We start from the raw sequence: 22,256 nt of genomic DNA, 5'->3' as shown, positions 1-22,256 counted from the left end.
AATGGAGTGCTGGTGGAGCAATAGGGAGCGCCATGTGTTCTGCTCTTCTTGTCTTGTCCAATTCTGCTAGCAAAAGGGTATATACAGATAGTAAATGGAAAATAGAAGGATAAGATAAAGGCCCCCAGGAATAAACGTCACATAGTACACGTCATACATAGTATAAGCTGATTCTAACCATGCTGTGACTTAAGGAGCTCAGATTAAGGGTCCATTCACACGTCCGCAATTCTGTTCCGCACGGACGTGCGAACCCATTCATTTCTATGGGGCCGCACGATGTGCTGCCTGGATCCGGAATTGCGGATCCGCACTTCCGGGTCCGCAATTCCGTTCCCGAAAGAAATAGAACATGTCCTATTCTTGTCCGCAATTGCGGACAAGATTAGGCATTTTCTATTAAGTGCCGGCGATGTGCGGTCCGCAAAATGCGGAACGCACATTGCCGGTGTCCGTGTTTTGCGGATCCGTAGATCCGCAAAACACACACGGACGTGTGAATGGACCCTAAGGTCCATGTAAGTACCGAGGTTTCCATAACATATAACTTAAGAGACACATTTATTAAGACAGTTGTTTTAGACGCCGGTCTTAATAAAGGCCTTACGCTGGCGGTGGATCGACGAAGTTATAAAGAGGCTCCGGCTTCTGAGCTGTCTTACATCTAGACCTACAGGCGCACCTTCCCCACCCAAACCATGCCCACTTTTTAGATCTGGTGTGAGCGGGGAGAAGTCGCAGATTAGTTGCGCTGCAATCTGCACCCGAAATACGCCTAATTTAGAGAAATGACCCCCTAAGTGTTTCAGTAGCAGTCTGATTTTATACTTTTCTAAAGATTGCAATACTATAGCTACAAACACAATACATTCTCTGATAGTCAATTTTACAATGTATTATATTCTATTGTTGATGCACAACCTTCTCATTTTTAGGGGATTTATAGTAAAACACCTACTTCCATACCATCAGCACATAGGAGCCCCATCCTATTAGGGACCATATATTTTTAGAACCTTTCCAAACATGTTTCCAAACTTCCAGAAATTTTTGACAGGTCGTAAAAATAAGGAACTTTTTCCTGTGTCCGTGAAAAAATAGATGGTATTTGACTAGATTATTTTGGGAGTTATCACTATTTTATGGTCCACAGTAAATGCTCGTAATGAGTTCTTATTAGTATGTTGAGCTATAGACATGAATTACTTATAATCTGTATTATTAATTATTGTTTTCCAATTTGTCCGTAAAAGGTGTTGGCTGTCCTTGATTTTGGGAAAAGTTGTCCAGAAAAACTAAAAATTCGGGTTGGCAACCCTGCTTACAGCACTTTTCCTACAGGTTTGACATAATCTTTAAAAAACATATTTAGATACCTTTCTGAGGTACTGCATTTAATCCACTGACAAGTGAAATGCTGTAGTGACAAACGCTACTGGAACAAATGATTTCTACTGGTGTGAGATACCAGTTGCCCCCCTAAAAAACTGATTGAAGCAGGGGTGTTATATACCAATTATATACTTTCTATATAGTGCATTTGGGTACTGCAGCATTTGTTTGCGGTTCTGCTGCGTTCCCTCTGCTACACACAGTGACAAACGGTATTGGAACAAATAATTTCTACTGGTGTGATATACCTGTTGCCCCCCCCCCCAAAAAAAAAGTGAAAAAAAAAAAAGTGGGCTACAGTAAAATTGTTATCCACTGACCGCCTAATGTACCTCCATCCACATAATCACTTGTTCTTTTCTGTCCGGTGAATGCCTAATGTTGGGGGACTGTACTCCACTGGCCTACAGTAAAAGTTTTATCTATTGACCGCATAATATACCTCCAGCCACATAATCAGAATTTCTTTTATGTCAGGTGAATGCCTAATTTTTAAGGCCCGTACTCCTGTGGTATAAAATCTTTCTAGGCTTCAACAGGGCACATTTCAGAGAATTTCCCTTTAAGACGCATAAAAATGTCCCCTGATTAAGATACATATTTTTTGTTGGAATTTTTTTCATTGATCCCCCTCTAGTATGTCACTGTCCATGTTGTGATGTTGTGGGACTATTTGTACACTTCTACTAAGTATTTCGTGGCTTCAAATATGAGCTGAAGGTTTTTCAGGTTCGCCTGCCATTAAAGAAGAATTGAGTTATGGATTCTAAATTCTGTTATGGTCCGTGGTAGCGAAATCCATAACACGATTCTTTGATAACCCGAACCCGAACTTTAGACGCTGAACTTAAAACACAAGTTCGCTCAACACTACTGCTGAAGCCAATGTCTGGTCTCAGCAGTAACATGTCCCAAGTGGCCTGTTGGGTCACGTACCGCTTGAGGACAGTCATCATCTGCTGCAGTGCACGTGACCCTATCTATGCAGAAGTTGAAAGATTTGGACCAGAACTGCAGTGAAGACAGCCAGGATGCCATTTAGCGGGTGCGGGTAAATATAGATCTCTTCACTCCTGTCTAGGGAAGGAATTCCTGCACAACCCCTTTAACCAAACCAACATCTGATGGCTATATTAATGGCTAATGAATGAATGTGATGGAGTACTACTACTATAATCTAATCCAATAATGGATGATGGTGACCACTTCACACCCAATGCACTGTATTTGCCCCTAATATGAAGCATACCATATAGCCATGTTGTAGAGAGAAGTGAGCGCATTGACATGAATGGGAGTCATAACATTTTCCCTGTGGTTTAAAAACTGAGGTTTAATTGATGTAGAAATTGCACTGTTCACTCTTGGCATCTGCATAGATAATCAAAGCAATAGCATTCATATAGAGAAGACACAGAGGACAGGTGACATGAGTGCAAGACAAAAGCATTGCTCCTCTAAAACTGGAAATTCATGATTTTCTGCATCCTGTCTTACAGCACGATGCAGGGTGTGTACTGCGCCTGCACGTCTCCGGGTGACAGCTCAAATCTTGTGTTTGGTGTCTGTGTACTACAAACTAAGAATTAGCAACCTGGAAATTGATGGTGGATTTGTACTGTTTTCATCTTGCTCAAAGGTGAATTGATGGGTTCACCTAGTCTTAAGCTAACCATAGACAACCCACAGCTTATGCCTCATGCACATGGAAGAGCCATGTGTACTGGACCTGTATGTGGGCACACAGTCCCTGAAGCTCCGAACTCGTGTAGTGACTCGGTATGACACTGTATTACAGAGAGTTTAAGCAATGTTTAAAATATTTCCATAAAGTGGCATCTGATAGAACATGATGCAAGATTTATGAATGCAAAGCAGAGATCCATAGACTTCCATAGGTTCTGTATTATGGCTCTCTACAAGTTAGATGTATTAAAGTTGCGTGCGCGAACTCCTAACCTACAGATGTGTGATCTATTTTGCCTTTATTGAGAAATGAACTGTAATAATACAATCACAATAATGGAGAACTGTCTAACGAAAAACCTCTTAGCAACCAATCAGAATGCAGCTTTCATTTCCTATACTGCACTGTAAAAATTAAAGCTGCATCTTGATTTGTTGCTGTGTTTCTGTTTGACAGTTTTCATTAATCTCCCCCAAACGGTCAAATTTATGGAAACTGACAGAAAACATACTTACCAAACATATTAGATGGTAAATTTCAGGAACACCCAAGACCCCACAGGAACATTTTTTTTTTTTTGGGTGGGACTCAAATAAGCACCACCCATTGTAAACTTGACACAGCTCGAATTTGCCAGTCCATGCAAATTTGGGACTGTTGCCAACTATAAAATAAAACTAGTTAATAGCTGTTCCCTTGCAAAGAAATTCTGTTTTTTAATTATATGCAAATGAGGCTTTAGTGTAACAGGGCCATCAGCATGGCTCTAATTGCACTCAAACCCTACTGCTCACTCTTGCCAGTCCCACCCTTGGACCGATTATTGGCAGAGTCAGGCAGTAGGGACCTTTGAGATGATTTATCAAACTGGTGTAGTGTAGTAGAACTGGCTTAAAGGTGGAGTCTGATTGGTTGCTATGGGCAACTAAGTCAGTTCTACTTTAGATAAGTTTAATAGATGACCCCATTAATCTCACCAGGCTCTGTCAATCAGAGGGCTGAGGGAGGGGCTGGCAAAAGAGAGGAGCTGGGCTTGAGAGCAATGGTGACCCCAGCACTTTCCATGGTTCCTGACCTTAGATCGAGTGGTCTTTGCTGCAGGACTGTGTTTTTTTTTTTTTTTTTAAATGTCTCCTCATAGACAATCCCCTTCCAAATACAGCTTAACAGCTGATTTTGCCAGTGGAAGCTGTGACCAACCGGGCATGTAGTATTACATGGCGGCCATTCAGATAAATGACCATCCATGTAACACTGCTGCTCTCTGTTCTGGCTTATAGTGGGAGGTCCCAAGCTAATAAGGCATATGGACAGGGGTTGTTGTCATGATACACCCCTTTAAGTATATACATAAAGTCATTTGCAGATTGATCTCTATCTTCACAGAGGGACATATATCAATATTCATTCATTATCATTTTTTCATCGACGGACTTGATTCTCCCTGTGGAGACAAAGTATGCGCTAAATTTATGTAGAGGTGCAGGCCTCCTGCTGGCCATACAACTGAAAAAAATCTACCGCAACCGCCTATCTGCCATATATTTCTGTCTTAATTCAGGCCATAAAACTATAATGAATGCATATAAATGTGGGAAGAGGGAATGCAAATGAGCACTTAACAAGCTCTGCCTCTGATGCACCAGATCTAAGGTAGCTATCCTATAAGTCAATGTTTGACCTTTTAAAACAGGCCTTGATAGTTGACATGTGACTTGGATAATAAATAAGCCAGCATCTCATCTGCAGACAGCTGTTTCGGGGTGATTGCCCCTCATCAGTGCAGAGCAGAGAGTACTGGCTTAACTGGGTGAGAGGCCTAGGTCAGGATTTGGGGAATCTCTCTTTCCAGAATTCCAGAGGAGCGTTGCATGGCCTATAAGATTCCTCACAACGTTGAGGCACTCTCCATAAGAAGATATTGTATTCCCCACATGCAGATAAATGTGCAGCACCTGCTGGCCATGCCCCCTTCCATCCTCACCACGTCCCGTTTGATGGCGTGCACATTTTTTATGCCACAATTGTGGCGTAAATGCCATGAAAAAGTCCCCTACGGTGTATCTTTTTAGGTTGCAATGGGTTCTTGTATATGTAAAGAAAAAAGCGAAAAAGAAAGCATAATACTCTCCTGCCAGCTCTGTCCTTAAAATCTAATCTCATGGACTGAATTCTGTCATAAACCTAAATATTAACTTATTAACATATTCAGTGAAAGGGGTTGTCTTATATGCTTTATTGGGTCATAAAAACATCATAGAGTGGGGACCGCCATAGGGATCTTCAATCTAAAAGGGGTTGTTGGAATGAGACAAGCCCTTTACACTATGGCCAGACTGCAAGCTATATAGATTTCTATTAAAATTAGCTACCTCTGCGCCCACAAATTCTTTGTTTTTCAACATTTAGGTCATAAGGAATAAGGTTTTGTACTCTATGGCACATCTTTGATAGACACACTGATTCCAGACCACACGCTATAGGAAGAAATTTAATCAGAGAGTTATGCAGTAGGGAGCGTTATCTTACTTTTACGGACAACTGATATAAGAAGGGCCATGATCTAGGTGAATAAGTAAACACTAACCGAGCCTTCATGTCCCAGGACCTAAAGAAAGAAGATGTCTGAAGAACAAGCAGCTGAGCTTATAGACAGAACATATCACACAACCACTGCATGTAGGGAGGCAGGACTGCAGCCAACCTTTGTATTTGGCTAAAGACATGCTTTAGTGCAAACATTAATGAAATTGCTTTGTATCTTTGGCAGGACAATGTCAAGGCGACAACAATCTTTTCGCTCTGCTGGCATTTCGAGAAGCAAATCAGAAGGAAATCTGATTGATTTAGATGGGCAAAGTGTACCTACAAACAACCCAGGTAACATCTGAATTTTACCTTGCTTTGCAGTATGATAAACTATGTAGCTCATGCAGGGTTTAAATCCACCATTCTAGTTTGATGAGTTTTGAAGGGTATTTCTGGAATTACAATGGTTTTCAACAGATATGCTCATGTATTTGCTTATCTCCTGTACATTTCCCCAATGCTTTTTTTCCTGACCCATTTTCACCATGTAAACAAATCACTCTGGTTCGTTTCCATCCTGTATGTAGAACTTTGTTTTCCTGTATCCAACCAACCCCATGATGCACTTCTCCTTTCTCTGCCACAGTTCTAGTTTTGCCCCTAGCAATGTCCAGCTAGTTTATAGATTCTCCCACCCAGCTAATTACATAGACACTCCTCTGTCACTGCCCCTGTTACTGCCATGACACGCCCATGGACATAACATCACAGAAAATAAGAAAGAGCTGCATGGACCAGATCATGTGACCACAGCTTAGAACAGAAGATAGGAGCAATATGTGTAAAAGAAACACATTACAAAATTACGGCTACCTTCTTAAATGATTATTATAAAGGATGTAAATACAAACCAGAAAAGTCCTTTAAAGGGATATTCCAGGATTTTAATATTTATGGGCTATCTTCACTGCCGAGTAGCTTCAGGGCCATAAGTTGGTGCCAGAACTGCATGGCTCCATCCATTGTGTAGTGGATGGAGGTGGTAACTCCAATGCTGCTCCCATTTAAGTGAAGTCTACTAGAGCAGGGATGCTCAACCTGCGGCCCTCCAGCTGTTTTAAAACTACAACTATCACCATGCCCTGCTGTAGGCTGATAGCTGTAGGCCGTCCAGGCATGCTGGGAGTTGTAGTATTGCAACAGCTGGAGGGCCGCAGGTTGGGCATCTCTGTACTAGAGAATGGAAGGAGCTGTGTAGTTCTGGTGCTTTGGGTCATTGGACTCTTTCAGTCTGGTATTGATGGTCTATCCTGAGATCTTCTCCTGAATTTACATACTCCAGGATAGCAATCAATAAACGGTAACGTCAGCATCTCCAGGTATTCCTTTATTAGACGTACTTCAACGAATGTGTACACAGAAAGCCAAAATGCAAAGTTTCGCCTACATGGTAGCCTTTGTCAAGCATAATAACAAGTGATACTCCCATCTATAATATAGTATACATAACTCCTATATTATTGAAACTCATTGTGTATTGGTGGTTTTTTATTAGTGGGTGTTGTGACGCCCGATTGATTGGCCCGTTAGAGGTTAGGGAAAAAGGCTACCATGTAGCTGAAATTTAGCATTTTGGCTTTCTGTGTACACATTCGTTGAAGTACGTCTAATAAAGGAATACCTGGAGATGCTGCTGTTACCGTTTATTGATTGCTGATCTGTGGACTGCTGAGAATCTGCAGTCGTGGTTTGGCTGGTGCATTCCGGTAAGGTCATAAGGCCCGTGGATGCTCTACATAATTTTTTCACTTTCCTCAGGATAGGTCATCAATAGGAGATGAGCAGTGGTCCAACTCCCAGCACCCCTGTCGATCAGCTGTTCGAGGAAGCTCACTGGAGCTCTGGTGACTAACTGCTGTGGTAGGGCAGCCTAAAGGGGGCCACCGTAATGTGAAGTGACTGTAAGAAGGTGTGGGTGGGTGGGTGGGTGAAATCAGCTGAATCGTCGTCAGCCTGGGACCACAGGTGCCTATAAATAGCCTAGTAATCAGCCAGCCTGGGCCCATAGGTGTGTGTAATTAGCCTTGTAATCAGCCTCCCCTCCCACAAATGCAGCAATATATTTGCTTAATACTTGTGGTCGGATAGGCTATCAGAAAGGTGAACCTAACCTATCTAACCCCTATCTAATTATGCCATAACTGCTGTGGTAGGGCAGCCTAAAGGGGCCAAAAAGAGCAGACCTTGTTTAGAGTAAATATATACATACCGTTACGACACCCGATTTTGAACGGAAAGACCTTTCACGATGAAGGTGTTGAATATACCGTATATATCACAGTGACTTCCACCTACCTTACCTCTTTGTCATGTGCACCCCCACATTGTTCTTGGAGATGGTTAATGCTGATGCAATTGAAAGAGTGGCTGGTAACCAGGAACGATTTACTCCTATGTTGACTAACATATGACCATATTACGAGAAGGTCTGAATCCTGAGAGCTGCAGACTGAAACAAACAATGGTGAATCTGTTGGAAGGGCCTAGATGAACTCCAACCATCCGCCAAGGGCCCTGATCGGGCACCGACTGTTCCTGGTGGCAAAATACTTTACCTCTACTTATTCCCCAGGCCACACTTTCTGTTAAGGGCCCAAAAGTTAGAACATGGCGTCTGCCGTCTTACTGTAGTAGTAAATTAAGTGAAGTGTAAACCAACCAGGCCTGGGGAACCATCCACAGGAATACATGGCTATTTCGATTAACGAGCTAATGTTGCCTGTAATAAGGACAGAACGTACACATAATATCTGCAGTTGTGACAGAAAATAAGCTTAAGGTCGTGATAAACTATGTATGCTGCGCCTGTAGTCGTGATAGAACTTGTCGTGTCAGAAGACATGACAGACTTCGTAAGCTGCGCCTTATACTGTACCTCCTACTGGAAGATGGACCGATACCCAGGACTTAGGCCGGACACCAACACCCTCAGCCCGAGTTTGTAGATGAAGTAAGCATGCCTGGGAGAAGATGATGTCCGCAAAGGCAGGCTTGGGATGACTGCTTATAAAGAAAACAATGAAAACCCAACAACCTAGAAAATAAAAAGAGTCAGAGAAAACAATAACGTGAGTGAGACTCTAATGGCACAAGCCACACGTGCGAGCCACCACAAGAAAATTGTATTGCGAGCCACAGATGACCGAGCCATGCGAGCGGGTCTGAGGACAGAAAAAGACATGGAACTTACTTGTTGTGGGACCACGCAGCCGGCCTCGAATAGCGGAGTTATGTGTGTAAAATTTAAACGGAGAAGCCATGCGTGAGAGACTAATGGCGGAGTCATATGTAACACTAAAAGGGAGAAGTCGTGCCTGAGAGACTCTAATGGCAGAGCCATGCGTGAGAGACTCTAATGGCAGAGCCAATACCAGAGCTGTGCTTGGTATTGCAGCGCAACCAATTCAGTTGAATGGGCCTGAGCTGCACCTAAACCATATGACTGGAGAACATGATGTCATATGACCTAGGAAGAGGACAACGTGCTAATGGAGTGCTGTGGGCTCTTCATACAGCTGACCAGCTGGGGTCCTGGGAGTCAGTCCCCCTCCAATCTAATATTGATGACCTATCCTGAGGACAGGTCATCAAAATGTAAATTCAGGAGAACCCCATTAAATTCCTGGAATACCCTTTTAAAAAGTGTTTTCCGAGATTTTGATACTGATGACCTGCCCTCATGATAGGTCATCAGTATCTTATCTGTGGGGTCCGACACCTGTTTGGGAAGGCACCGGTGCTCCTGTGAGCGCTGCAACCTTCTCCGTGCTTACCAAGCACATCACCGTACATAGTATAGTGGCTGTGCTTGGTATCGCGCTTCTTCCCATTCACTTCAATGGCGCTCACAGGAGCGCTGGTGCCTTCTCATACAGCTGATCGTCGGGAGTCCCGGGTGTCAGATCCCTGAGCATAGGTCATCAGTATCAAAATCTCGGAAAACCTCTTTAAGGTTAGAGCACGTAGGTGACATGCAAACATTGCATTATAGCTGATTTTGAAATATTCTTTTTGAGAAATAATTAACTTTGGAAACATTTTATATTGTTTACCATCTAACATAAGAGCAATCTACCATTAATGATTTACTTTGGGTAATATGTTTTTTCTTTGCTGTTTCCTAGCCAGCCTCAATAAAGACTGAATCTAATATTGGTATATAGATACAATTAAAGGAAAGCTGCCTGCATCTATACATCACTTTATTATTAGCTAATACATTATGTTGTCTTATCTGGCACCACTTTATGTATTAAAGCTAGGCTGACTACATAGAAACTCTGCACTCAAGATCTAATAATACAGGCTAAAAATGGATAATAAGTATACAAATGTGCCGAGGCAATGGGACAAGTGACATCGTGCTACTATGATTGATTATACAGTGGTCCCTCAAATCACAAAATCTAGCTTTTCCTGGGTTATCATAACATGAAACCACATTTAAAGGGAACCTGTCACCACGAAATGCAGTGCAGTCTGCAGGCAGGATGCTATAGGGCAGGCACAGTCATTGCATCCCTTTGACAGCATATACAGCCAATCAGTATTAGGGCTCATGTGATTTTTTAATTTTTTTTTCGGATCACACTTGGACCCATTCATTTCTATGTCATCCATATGCTGTCCGCATCCGTTCCAAAAATTATAGAACATATCCTATTCTTGTCAATTTGTGGACAAGAATAGACATTTCTACAATAGGGCCCACAGAAAGTGCAGGATGCACATGGCCAGTATTTGTATTTTGCAAAAATAATAAAAATATAATAAAATATAATAAACAATAATAAAATTTCAACAGCCGTGTGCGTAAGATGCATGCTCTGATTGGCTGTCTCGTCGTGCCCCTTTATATTACTACATGCTTTGATAATGCTAACTAGCAGTGCTGGGGGACTTTACAGGACCCTGAGGCTCCTGTCCCCAAAACAGAAAATGATTTACCAAATTCCAGACACTTTTTCTGTCTTTTATATGTTAGGTCTTGCTTTATCTGTATTTGTTTTTTGATTTATTATTTTATCTTCCTTTTTTTACTTATTCTTGGTTGCCATTCTGAGGCTTTTTGGCATCAATCACGTGATATTCATACCGTTATGGTTTATGGTTAAAGGGGTTGTCCAAGATTTTAATATTGATTGCCTGTCCTCAGGTATCCTCAATATCAGATCAGTGGGGGTCTAACTTCCGACACACCCGCCTGCAGCCTCTCCCTAGGGCTGTGATGTTACGCTATCAGTCACATAGCTCAGACCCATTTAAGTGAATGGGGCTGAGCTGCAATACCAAGCACAAAAGCTATCCAACGGACGATGATGTGCTTGGTAAGCTGCTGATTGGTGGGAGTACATGGTATCGGACTCCCGCTGATCTGATATTGATGATCTATCCTAAATATAGGTCATTACTATCGAACTTCCGGAAAACCACTTTTATTCCAATAATTTTTAGTTACAATATTTGTCCCAGAAACAATTATTGTAGAGGAAATATTGTATTGTTTAACCACCTCAGCCCCCAGTGCTTAAACACCCTGAAAGACCAGGCCACTTTTTACACTTCTGACCTACACTACTTTCACCGTTTATTGCTCGGTCATGCAACTTACCACCCAAATGAATTTTACCTCCTTTTCTTCTCACTAATAGAGCTTTCATTTGGTGGTATTTCATTGCTGCTGACATTTTTACTTTTTTTGGTATTAATCGAAATTTAACGATTTTTTTGCAAAAAAATGACATTTTTCACTTTCAGTTGTAAAATTTTGCAAAAAAAACGACATCCATATAGAAATTTTGCTCTAAATTTATAGTTCTACATGTCTTTGATAAAAAAAAAATGTTTGGGTAGAAAAAAAATGGTTTGGGTAAAAGTTATAGCGTTTACAAACTATGGTACAAAAATGTGAATTTCCGCTTTTTGAAGCAGCTCTGACTTTCTGAGCACCTGTCATGTTTCCTGAGGTTCTACAATGCCCAGACAGTACAAACACCCCACAAATGACCCCATTTCTGAAAGTACACACCCTAAGGTATTCGCTGATGGGCATAGTGAGTTCATAGAACTTTTTATTTTTTGTCACAAGTTAGCGGAAAATGATGATTTTTTTTTTTTTTTTTTTTTTCTTACAAAGTCTCATATTCCACTAACTTGTGACAAAAAATAAAAACTTCCATGAACTCACTATGCCCATCAACGAATACCTTGGGGTCTCTTCTTTCCAAAATGGGGTCACTTGTGGGGTAGTTATACTGCCCTGGCATTCTAGGGGCCCAAATGTGTGGTAAGGAGTTTGAAATCAAATTCAGTAAAAAATGACCTGTGAAATCCGAAAGGTGCTCTTTGGAATATGGGCCCCTTTGCCCACCTAGGCTGCAAAAAAGTGTCACACATCTGGTATCCCCGTACTCAGGAGAAGTTGAGGAATGTGTTTTGGGGTGTCTTTTTACATATACCCATGCTGGGTGAGATAAATATCTTGGTCAAATGACAACTTTGTATAAAAAAATGGGAAAAGTTGTCTTTTGCCAAGATATTTCTCTCACCCAGCATGGGTATATATAAAATGACACCCCAAAACACATTCCCCAACTTCTCCTGAGTACGGAGATACCAGATGTGTGACACTTTTTTGCAGCCTAGGTGGGCAAAGGGGCCCATATTCCAAAGAGCACCTTTCGGATTTCACTCGTCATTTTTTACTGAATTTGATTTCAAACTCCTTACCACACATTTGGGCCCCTAGAATGCCAGGGCAGTATAACTACCCCACAAGTGACCCCATTTTGGAAAGAAGACACCCCAAGGTATTCCGTGAGGGGCATGGCGAGTTCCTAGAATTTTTTATTTTTTGTCACAAGTTAGTGGAAAATGATGATTTTTTTTTTTTTTTTTTTTTTCATACAAAGTCTCATATTCCACTAACTTGTGACAAAAAATAAAAACTTCCATGAACTCACTATGCCCATCAGCGAATACCTTGGGGTCTCTTCTTTCCAAAATGGGGTCACTTGTGGGGTAGTTATACTGCCCTGGCATTCTAGGGGCCAAAATGTGTGGTAAGGAGTTTGAAATCAAATTCTGTAAAAATTGACCTGTGAAATCCGAAAGGTGCTCTTTGGAATATGGGCCCCTTTGCCCACCTAGGCTGCAAAAAAGTGTCACACATCTGGTATCTCTGTATTCAGGAGAAGTTGAGGAATGTGTTTTGGGGTGTCTTTTTACATATACCCATGCTGGGTGAGATAAATATCTTGGTCAAATGCCAACTTTGTATAAAAAAATGGGAAAAGTTGTCGTTTGCCAAGATATTTCTCTCACCCAGCATGGGTATATGTAAAATGACACCCCAAAACACATTCCCCACCTTCTCCTGAGTACGGAGATACCAGATGTGTGACACTTTTTTGCAGCCTAGGTGGGCAAAGGGGCCCATATTCCAAAGAGCACCTTTCGGATTTCACAGGTCATTTTTTACAGAATTTGATTTCAAACTCCTTACCACACATTTGGGCCCCTAGAATGCCAGGGCAGTATAACTACCCCACAAGTGACCCCATTTTGGAAAGAAGAGACCCCAAGGTATTCGCTGATGGGCATAGTGAGTTCATGGAAGTTTTTATTTTTTGTCACAAGTTAGTGGAATATGAGACTTTGTATAAAATAAAAAATAAAAAATCAGCATTTTCCACTAACTTGTGACAAAAAATAAAAAATTCTAGGAACTCGCCATGCCCCTCACGGAATACCTTGGGGTGTCTTCTTTCCAAAATGGGGTCACTTGTGGGGTAGTTATACTGCCCTGGCATTTTCCAGGGGCCCTAATGTGTGTTAAGTAGGTAAATGACCTGTGAAATCCTAAAGGTGCTCTTTGGAATATGGGCCCCTTTGCCCACCTAGGCTGCAAAAAAGTGTCACACATGTGGTATCGCCGTATTCAGGAGAAGTTGGGGAATGTGTTTTGGGGTGTCATTTTACATATACCCTTGCTGGGTGAGAGAAATATCTTGGCAAAAGACAACTTTTCCCATTTTTTTATACAAAGTTGGCATTTGACCAAGATATTTCTCTCACCCAGCATGGGTATATGTAAAATGACACCCCAAAACACATTCCCCAACTTCTCCTGAGTACGGCGATACCAGATGTGTGACACTTTTTTGCAGCCTAGATGCGCAAAGGTGCCCAAATTCCTTTTAGGAGGGCATTTTTAGACATTTGGATACCAGACTTCTTCTCACGCTTTGGGGCCCCTAGAATGCCAGGGCAGTATAAATACCCCACATGTGACCCCATTTTGGAAAGAAGACACCCCAAGGTATTCAATGAGGGGCATGGCGAGTTCATAGAAATTTTTTTTTTTTGGCACAAGTTAGCGGAAATTGATATTTTTTATTTTTTTCTCACAAAGTCTCCCGTTCCGCTAACTTGGGACAAAAATTTCAATCTTTCATGGACTCAATATGCCCCTCACGGAATACCTGGGGGTGTCTTCTTTCCGAAATGGGGTCACATGTGGGGTATTTATACTGCCCTGGCATTCTAGGGGCCCTAAAGCGTGAGAAGAAGTCTGGAATATACATGTCTAAAAAATTTTACGCATTTGGATTCCGTGAGGGGTATGGTGAGTTCATGTGAGATTTTATTTTTTGACACAAGTTAGTGGAATATGAGACTTTGTAAGAAAAATAAATAAAAATTCCGCTAACTTGGGCCCAAAAAATGTCTGAATGGAGCCTTACAGAGGGGTGATCAATGACAGGGGGGTGATCAATGACAGGGGGGGGTGATCAATGACAGGGGGGGTGATCAATGACAGGGGGGGGTGATCAATGACAGGGGGGTGATCAGGGAGTCTATATGGGGTGATAACCACAGTCATTGATCACGCCCGTGTAAGGCTTCATTCAGACGTCCGTATGCGTTTTGCGGATCCGATCCATCTATCAGTGCATCCGTAAAAATCATGCGGACATCTGAATGGAGCTTTACAGGGGGGTAATCAATGACAGGGGGGTGATCAGGGAGTCTATATGGGGTGATCACCACAGTCATTGATCATGCCCCTGTAAGGCTTCATTCAGACGTCCGGATGCGTTTTGCGGATCCGATCCATCTATCAGTGGATCCGTAAAAATCATGCGGACGTCTGAATGGAGCTTTACAGGGGGGTAATCAATGACAGGGGGGTGATCAGGGAGTCTATATGGGGTGATCACCACAGTCATTGATCATGCCCCTGTAAGGCTTCATTCAGACGTCCGGATGCGTTTTGCGGATCCGATCCATCTATCAGTGCATCCGTAAAAATCATGCGGACATCTGAATGGAGCTTTACAGGGGGGTGATCAATGACAGGGGTGTAATCAATGACAGGGGGGTGATCAGGGAGTCTATATGGGGTGATCACCACAGTCATTGATCACGCCCCTGTAAGGCTTCATTCAGACGTCCGGATGCGTTTTGCGGATCCGATCCATCTATCAGTGGATCCGTAAAAATCATGCGGACGTCTGAATGGAGCTTTACAGGGGGGTAATCAATGACAGGGGGGTAATCAATGACAGGGGGGTGATCAGGGAGTCTATATGGGGTGATCACCACAGTCATTGATCATGCCCCTGTAAGGCTTCATTCAGACGTCCGTATGCGTTTTGCGGATCCGATCCATCTATCAGTGCATCCGTAAAAATCATGCGGACATCTGAATGGAGCTTTACAGGGGGGTAATCAATGACAGGGGGGTGATCAGGGAGTCTATATGGGGTGATCACCACAGTCATTGATCATGCCCCTGTAAGGCTTCATTCAGACGTCCGGATGCGTTTTGCGGATCCGATCCATCTATCAGTGGATCCGTAAAAATCATGCGGACGTCTGAATGGAGCTTTACAGGGGGGTAATCAATGACAGGGGGGTAATCAATGACAGGGGGGTGATCAGGGAGTCTATATGGGGTGATCACCACAGTCATTGATCACGCCCCTGTAAGGCTTCATTCAGACGTCCGGATGCGTTTTGCGGATCGGATCCATCTATCAGTGCATCCGTAAAAATCATGCGGACATCTGAATGGAGCTTTACAGGGGGGTGATCAGGGAGTCTATATGGGGTGATCACCACAGTCATTGATCATGCCCCTGTAAAGCTTCATTCAGACGTCCGGATGCGTTTTGCGGATCGGATCCATCTATCAGTGGATCCGTAAAAATCATGCGGACGTCTGAATGGAGCTTTACAGGGGGTTGATCAATGACAGGGGGGTAATCAATGACAGGGGTGTAATCAATGACAGGGGGGTGATCAGGGAGTCTATATGGGGTGATAACCACAGTCATTGATCATGCCCCTGTAAGGCTTCATTCAGACGTCCGGATGCGTTTTGCGGATCCGATCCATCTATCAGTGGATCCGTAAAAATCATGCGGACGTCTGAATGGAGCTTTACAGGGGGTTGATCAATGACAGGGGGGTAATCAATGACAGGGGGGTGATCAGGGAGTCTATATGGGGTGATCAGGGGCTAATAAGGGGTTAATAAGTGACGGGGGGGGGGGTGTAGTGTAGTGTAGTGGTGCTTGGTGCTACTTTACTGAGCTACCTGTGTCCTCTGGTGGTCGATCCAAACAAAGGGGACCACCAGAGGACCAGGTAGCAGGTATATTAGACGCTGTTATCAAAACAGCGTCTAATATACCTGTTAGGGTTAAAAAAAAACACATCTCCAGCCTGCCAGCGAACGATCGCCGCTGGCAGGCTGGAGATCAACTCTCTTACCTTCCGTTCCTGTGAGCGCGCGCGCCTGTGTGCGCGCGTTCACAGGAAATCTCGCGTCTCGCGAGATGACGCGTATATGCGTCCAGGCGGAATGAATCAACCACCTCCAGGACGCGTCTGTGCGTACAGCGGTCCGGAGGTGGTTAAAAGGGGTTTTCCGAGATTTTTTTTTTTTACTGATGACCTATCCTCTTTATAGGTCATCAATATCTGATCGGTGGTGGTCCGACACCTGGGACCCCCGCCAATAAGCTGATTGAGAAGACAGCGTTCTACAGATTTTCCTAGGCCGAGTGACGTCACGTTCATCGATTACGCGGCTTAGGAGTGGAATGGGGCTGAGCTGCAATACCAAGCACAGCCGCTATAAAATGTACGACGCTGCGCTTGGTAAGGAGCGCCGGTGCCTTCTCAAAACAGCTGATGGGGGGGGTCCCGGGTGTTGGACCGGGTGTTGGACCTCCACCAGTCAGTAAAAAAAAATCTCTGAAAACACTTTTAACTACAACTAACTTCATACAGGCCTGTATTTACAATTAGGTACCCAAAGACATGTGCATAGGGTGTCACCCAGCAGGGCGGCGGTGGGCGGGGGGTTAGCACCAGAGAGAGTTGTTTTGTTTTCCACTCCAAAGGGGTTAAGTCCAGATTGATGTAGAAAATGAAAATCAAACATCATGTAGTACTTGCCAGTACCTTTCTAACAAAGCTAAAACCAGCTCTGTACCTCACATCGGTCCAGAGATCTCCACATTCACTGCTCCAATTGCTCTGCTAGATTATTTTCAGCCTGGCAGTTTAGGGGATGTGTCCTTTCTGCTGCAGCTCTCTCCCTGTAACTGCCACAACTTTTAACAGAACATATGGCTTGTGGCAGTTCAACATTAAGGCCCGATTCAGAAGACCGTATGGCTGCTGGGCCCATGTTGCAGACCGCAAATAGCGATCCGCAATACAGTGGGTGTGAATCCACTGACTTGAATGGGTCCGCCATCCACAAGATACGGCAAAAGATAGGACACACCCTACCTTTTGTGGTGGGGATAAATGAACCTGAAAGCCCACGGAAGGCTTTCCGAATGTTTCCGTGGACTCCGATCCGTGCCTCTGCACTGCAAAAGATAGGACATGTCCTATTTTTTGCAGTATCTTGCAGATCGCGGGCAGGATGGCCTTACAGTGAATGGGGTCTTACACCAAGCACATTCCACCAGCTCAGATGGACAAAAAAATAAGGAAAAGAACAAACAGCAGGTGGCGCTATACAGATACATTTTATAGAATAGCTCATTGGCTATTCTAAATGTTTAATTACATGCAATTTCAAAAGTATTCAGATCCAGGTGCCGGTTGGAAAAATGTAGAAAATGTTTTATGACACAACCCCTTTAAGCGCATAGTTCTGAACCTCAGACAGCAAAATGTTTGAGTTAAGCTTCATGATAAAGTATTATTGCTAAAAGTACTAAGTACCAACTGCCAAAGTTTAAAGGGGTTGTCCCAATAAAAATATTCTACATTTTTCAAACCAGCACCTGGATCTGAATACTTTTGAAATTACATGTACCGGTAATTAAAAATGAAGCATAGCCATTGAGTTATTCACTGAAATCTGTATAGTGCCATCTGTTGTTTGCCCATTTTTCTCATTTCTCTGTCCTGCTCACTGAGATAGAAGCACCTGCTCAGTTCGATTCTTCAACTGCCACCAGCTGCAGCAGAAAGGACACACCCCCTGAGAAAGTGCACATCCCCTAGGCTCCCAGCTTAAAAAAATCTAGCAGTCTATTGGAGAAATGAATGGTGAGATCTCTGGATCCATATGAGGTACAGGGCTGGTTCTACATTATGGCCTCATGACCACGGCCGTTGTTTTGGTCCGCATCCGAGCCGCAGATTTGGCGGCTCGGATGCGGACCCATTCACTTCAATGGGGCCACAAAAGATGTGGACAGCACTCCGTGTGCTGTCCGCATCTGTTGCTCAGTTCCGTGGCCCCGCAAAAAAAATATAACCTGTCCTATTCTTGTTCGCGCTTTGCGGACAAGAATAGGCAGTTATATTAAAGGCTGTCCATGCCATCCGTGTTTTGCGGATCCGCGATTTGTGGTCGCTGCTAAAACCAGTGATTGAGTCACTGAACCTTTCCTGGCATTTCCACCATGTCCAGCAGTTACAGAGAAGCAATGTAACAGCAGCAGATAGTCTTTATGGCCTCTTTATGACCCTGTTGAAAATTAATTCCTAGAAAAAAACCTTTAAGATGGTATCTAGGTTCTGAATGTAAACTAAAAACAGCAGCAAATGCTCTAAAATAGCAAATGACAAAAAACACAATACTTACCTCTTAAATTTCCCGCCAATCCCCCCAGTCCTTCATTACAAGCATTCAGCATATGAGTGCTCAATCAATAGGCCCATCAGTCTCTTGCCATAGTTCTGGCCCTATGGCTTCCATTGCAGTGATGCAAGTAGTATGCGGCCTCTGAGGCCATAGATTGGTTGCAGCAGTCAGGTGCTGGCTGCTTTTAAACAAAGACTGGGGGGATACTGAAGCATCTGAGCTGGATCAGTGGGAAATTGAGGAGGTGAGGATTGTTATTTATGTTACTTTAGAGCAGGGGTGTCAAACTCAAATTCATCGGGGGCCGCATCAGCAGTTTGGTCACCCTCAAAGGGCCGGTTGTATCTGTAGGACTATGTGTCCACTCTTTATTATCATAAATTATTGTCACTGCATTCAATTATTACTGTTTTTTGTAATAATGTAAGTAATAACTAGCTCTGAAAGCAGAAACATAGTCAGAATAATGGCAAGTAGATATTCAAATGTACAATTATTGTACAATTTATTGAAAAAAGATTTTTGGTAACAGACAGTAATTATTATTTTTTTTTAAACATACAAATATTGCCAAACACTGTTTATTACACATATGGCAAACATAAGGCATTAACTTTTTTTTAAACTTTTCTGACTAGATGGCTGACATCGTTTTCCTGAGGTCAGTCCATCGATGTCTGGCGTTAGGTCTTGTGCTGTAGCAATCCGCAAAACAGCATGGAGGTTATCATCAGTGATGCGTGATCTGAGCTTGGTCTTGTTCAGATTCATGACTGAAAACATCTGTTCACATAGATAGGTGCTCCCAAACATGGACAGAACACATGCAGCTTGAAGTCGGAGCTGTGGCATTAAAGCAGGGGGGAGGAGACGGTAAAAGTCGTCGACTGTCACATCCTGGAACTTCGCTTTCAGGCTGATGTTGCACTGAAGTTCTATTAATTCCATTTGAAGGTGATGTGGTGCACTGTCAACATCGATGTTGAAGGGATTGGCAAAGCTGGTAAAGGTTAAGTTTTGTTCTTTAAAGTCAGAAAAGCGTAGATTGAATTCATCAATCAGCCGATTCACTTTGGTACCCAATCGAGCACATGAAAAAGTACCTGGGAATGAGGTTGAGATGCTATGGCAGATAGGAAAGTGGGCAAGACTGTCTTTTTCAAGCTGTGACTTCCATAGGCGCAGTTTCTCCTGGAAAGCTGTTATTGCCTCATACATTGAGGTTATGACTTGTTTGCGGCCCTGCAGCCTCAGATTCAGTTGGGCGAGATGCTCTGTTATGTCACACAACATGGCAAAATCGCACAGCCAGTTTGGATCTGACAGTTCTGACAAGGGCTTCCCTTTACTTTGCATAAAAAGAGTAATTTCTTCCAAAAGCTCAAAAAATCTCTTGAGAACGGTGCTCCTACTCAGCCACCTTACTTCTGTATGGTATGGCACATCTGTATGTTCCATGCCCACCTCCTTCAAAAATTGTTGGAACTGACGATGATTCAGACCCCGTGCACGCAGAAAATTCACTGTTTTCGTGACTGTGGACATTATGTTGTCCAGTTGCAGAACCTTGCCACACAGAGCTTCTTGGTGGATAATGCAGTGATAAGTTATCAGCGGCGTGTGGCAATTACTTTTTTTCATTTTCTCTTTTAACAGTCCAACCAAGCCATTTCTCTCTCCACACATTGCTGGAGCGCCATCAGTAGTAATTCCCACCAACTTTTCCCAAGGTAATTTCATTTTATTTACGGATTCCTCCACTGCATTAAAGATGTCCCTCCCAGTTGTTGTCCCATACATGGCGACCACATCCAAGAGCTCCTCACTGACAGACAAGTCTTCCTTCACACCTCTTAAAAAAATAGCTAGATGAGCTGTATCAGTATTGTCAGTGCTTTCATCAACAGCTAATGAAAATGCCATATAACTGCATGTCTCTTCAGCCAACTTTGTTTTAAGATTACAGGCTAGGTCCCTGACTCGGTCTGTGATGGTGTTTCTTGACAAGCTGACATTGTTAAAAGCCTGTCTCTGCTCAGGGCACACCTGTTCACATACCTTCAGCATACACTGCTTTACAAATGCACCTTCTGAAAAGCACTTTGAAGCTCGCGCAATTTCTTGAGCCACAAGATAGCTGGCTTTCACTGCTGCATCATTTTTTGCTGTCATTTTTGCAAAAATATTCCGTTGAGAATGCAGGCTACCTTTTAATTCTTGGACCTTTTGTTGCTTTTCCTGGTGGCTAAGGTTAGCAAATTTGGCTCCATGTTTGGTCTCAAAGTGCCGGCGTAAATTGTATTCCTTCATCACTGCCACTGCCTCATAGCAAATAAGACATACCGGCTTGTCTCCATTAATCACAAACATGTATTCACTTTCCCATCTCTCCTGAAATTGCCTTCCCTCTGCATCAACTTTTCTTTTCTTGGACATTTTTGGGTTGATTGTAGTTTATCGTCCCTATACCACTGTAAAGTGACATGGAAGTGGTCAGTATTTCCAAAGTTTACCGCTCCACCTGCCATGGTATGTAACCATTGCAGTGCTGTGAAGGGCACCTGCAGACCAACGCAGAGCCCACTCACATTTCAGTAGCAGATGATGCAAGTCAAAAAAGGAGGGTCACACATCGCTGATATTGTCCACAAGACACTTTATTGGAGACTGCTCAGACCAAATACCATGTTCTTCTGTCTGAGCAGTCTCCAATAAAGTTTTCTTGCGGATGATACCAGCAGTGTGCAACCTTCCTACTGGAATTATATTCTCCAATTAATTATAATCAGACTTTTAAGCAGAATAATAAGCAGACCCCCCTCCCCCCATAGTATTTTTCGCCCTATAAGACGCACCTAGGTTTTTGGGGAGGAGAATGAGAAAAAAAATTTTTTTAACCAAAAGGTGTGCTTTTGGTGGGTTTGGAAGTTATGGGGGGGATCTGTGGATGACGGACACTGTTATGGGGGGATCTGTGGATGACGGACACTGTTATGGGGGGATCTGTGGATGACGGACACTGTTATGGGGGGATCTGTGGATGACGGACACTGTTATGGGGGGATCTGTGGATGACGGACACTGTTATGGGGGGATCTGTGGATGACGGACACTGTTATGGGGGGATCTGTGGATGATGGACACTGTTATGGGGGGATCTGTGGATGACGGACACTTATGGGGGGATCTGTGGATGATGGACACTGTTATGGGGGGATCTGTGGATGACGGACACTGTTATGGGGGGATCTGTGGATGACGGACACTTATGGGGGGATCTGTGGATGACGGACACTGTTATGGGGGGATCTGTGGATGACGGACACTTATGGGGGGATCTGTGGATGACGGACACTGTTATGGGGGGATCTGTGGATGACGGACACTGTTATGGGGGGATCTGTGGATGACGGACACTTATGGGGGGATCTGTGGATGACGGACACTTATGGGGGATCTGTGGAT

General features: G+C 43.3%; 1 protein-coding gene across 2 annotated transcripts in view; it reads left to right on the top strand.

Moving 5' to 3' along the window:
- The window catches only part of MACC1 (MET transcriptional regulator MACC1), a 66,612-nt gene that overhangs the window by 24,784 nt on the left and 19,572 nt on the right, over nt 1–22,256 (top strand). For both annotated transcript variants that reach the window (XM_040433693.1, XM_040433695.1), the window contains exon 2: nt 5,850–5,959. In XM_040433693.1, coding sequence (XP_040289627.1) covers nt 5,854–5,959 — 106 coding nt within the window. In that variant the 5' untranslated portion in view covers nt 5,850–5,853. The remainder of the gene's footprint in view (nt 1–5,849; nt 5,960–22,256) is intronic.

This window comes from Bufo bufo, chromosome 5 (genome assembly GCF_905171765.1).
Source record: "Bufo bufo chromosome 5, aBufBuf1.1, whole genome shotgun sequence".
Classification (NCBI taxonomy): Eukaryota; Metazoa; Chordata; class Amphibia; order Anura; family Bufonidae; genus Bufo; species Bufo bufo.
The sequence above is the reverse complement of the archived record's forward strand: the minus strand, read 5'-3'. Positions and strand labels throughout refer to the sequence as shown.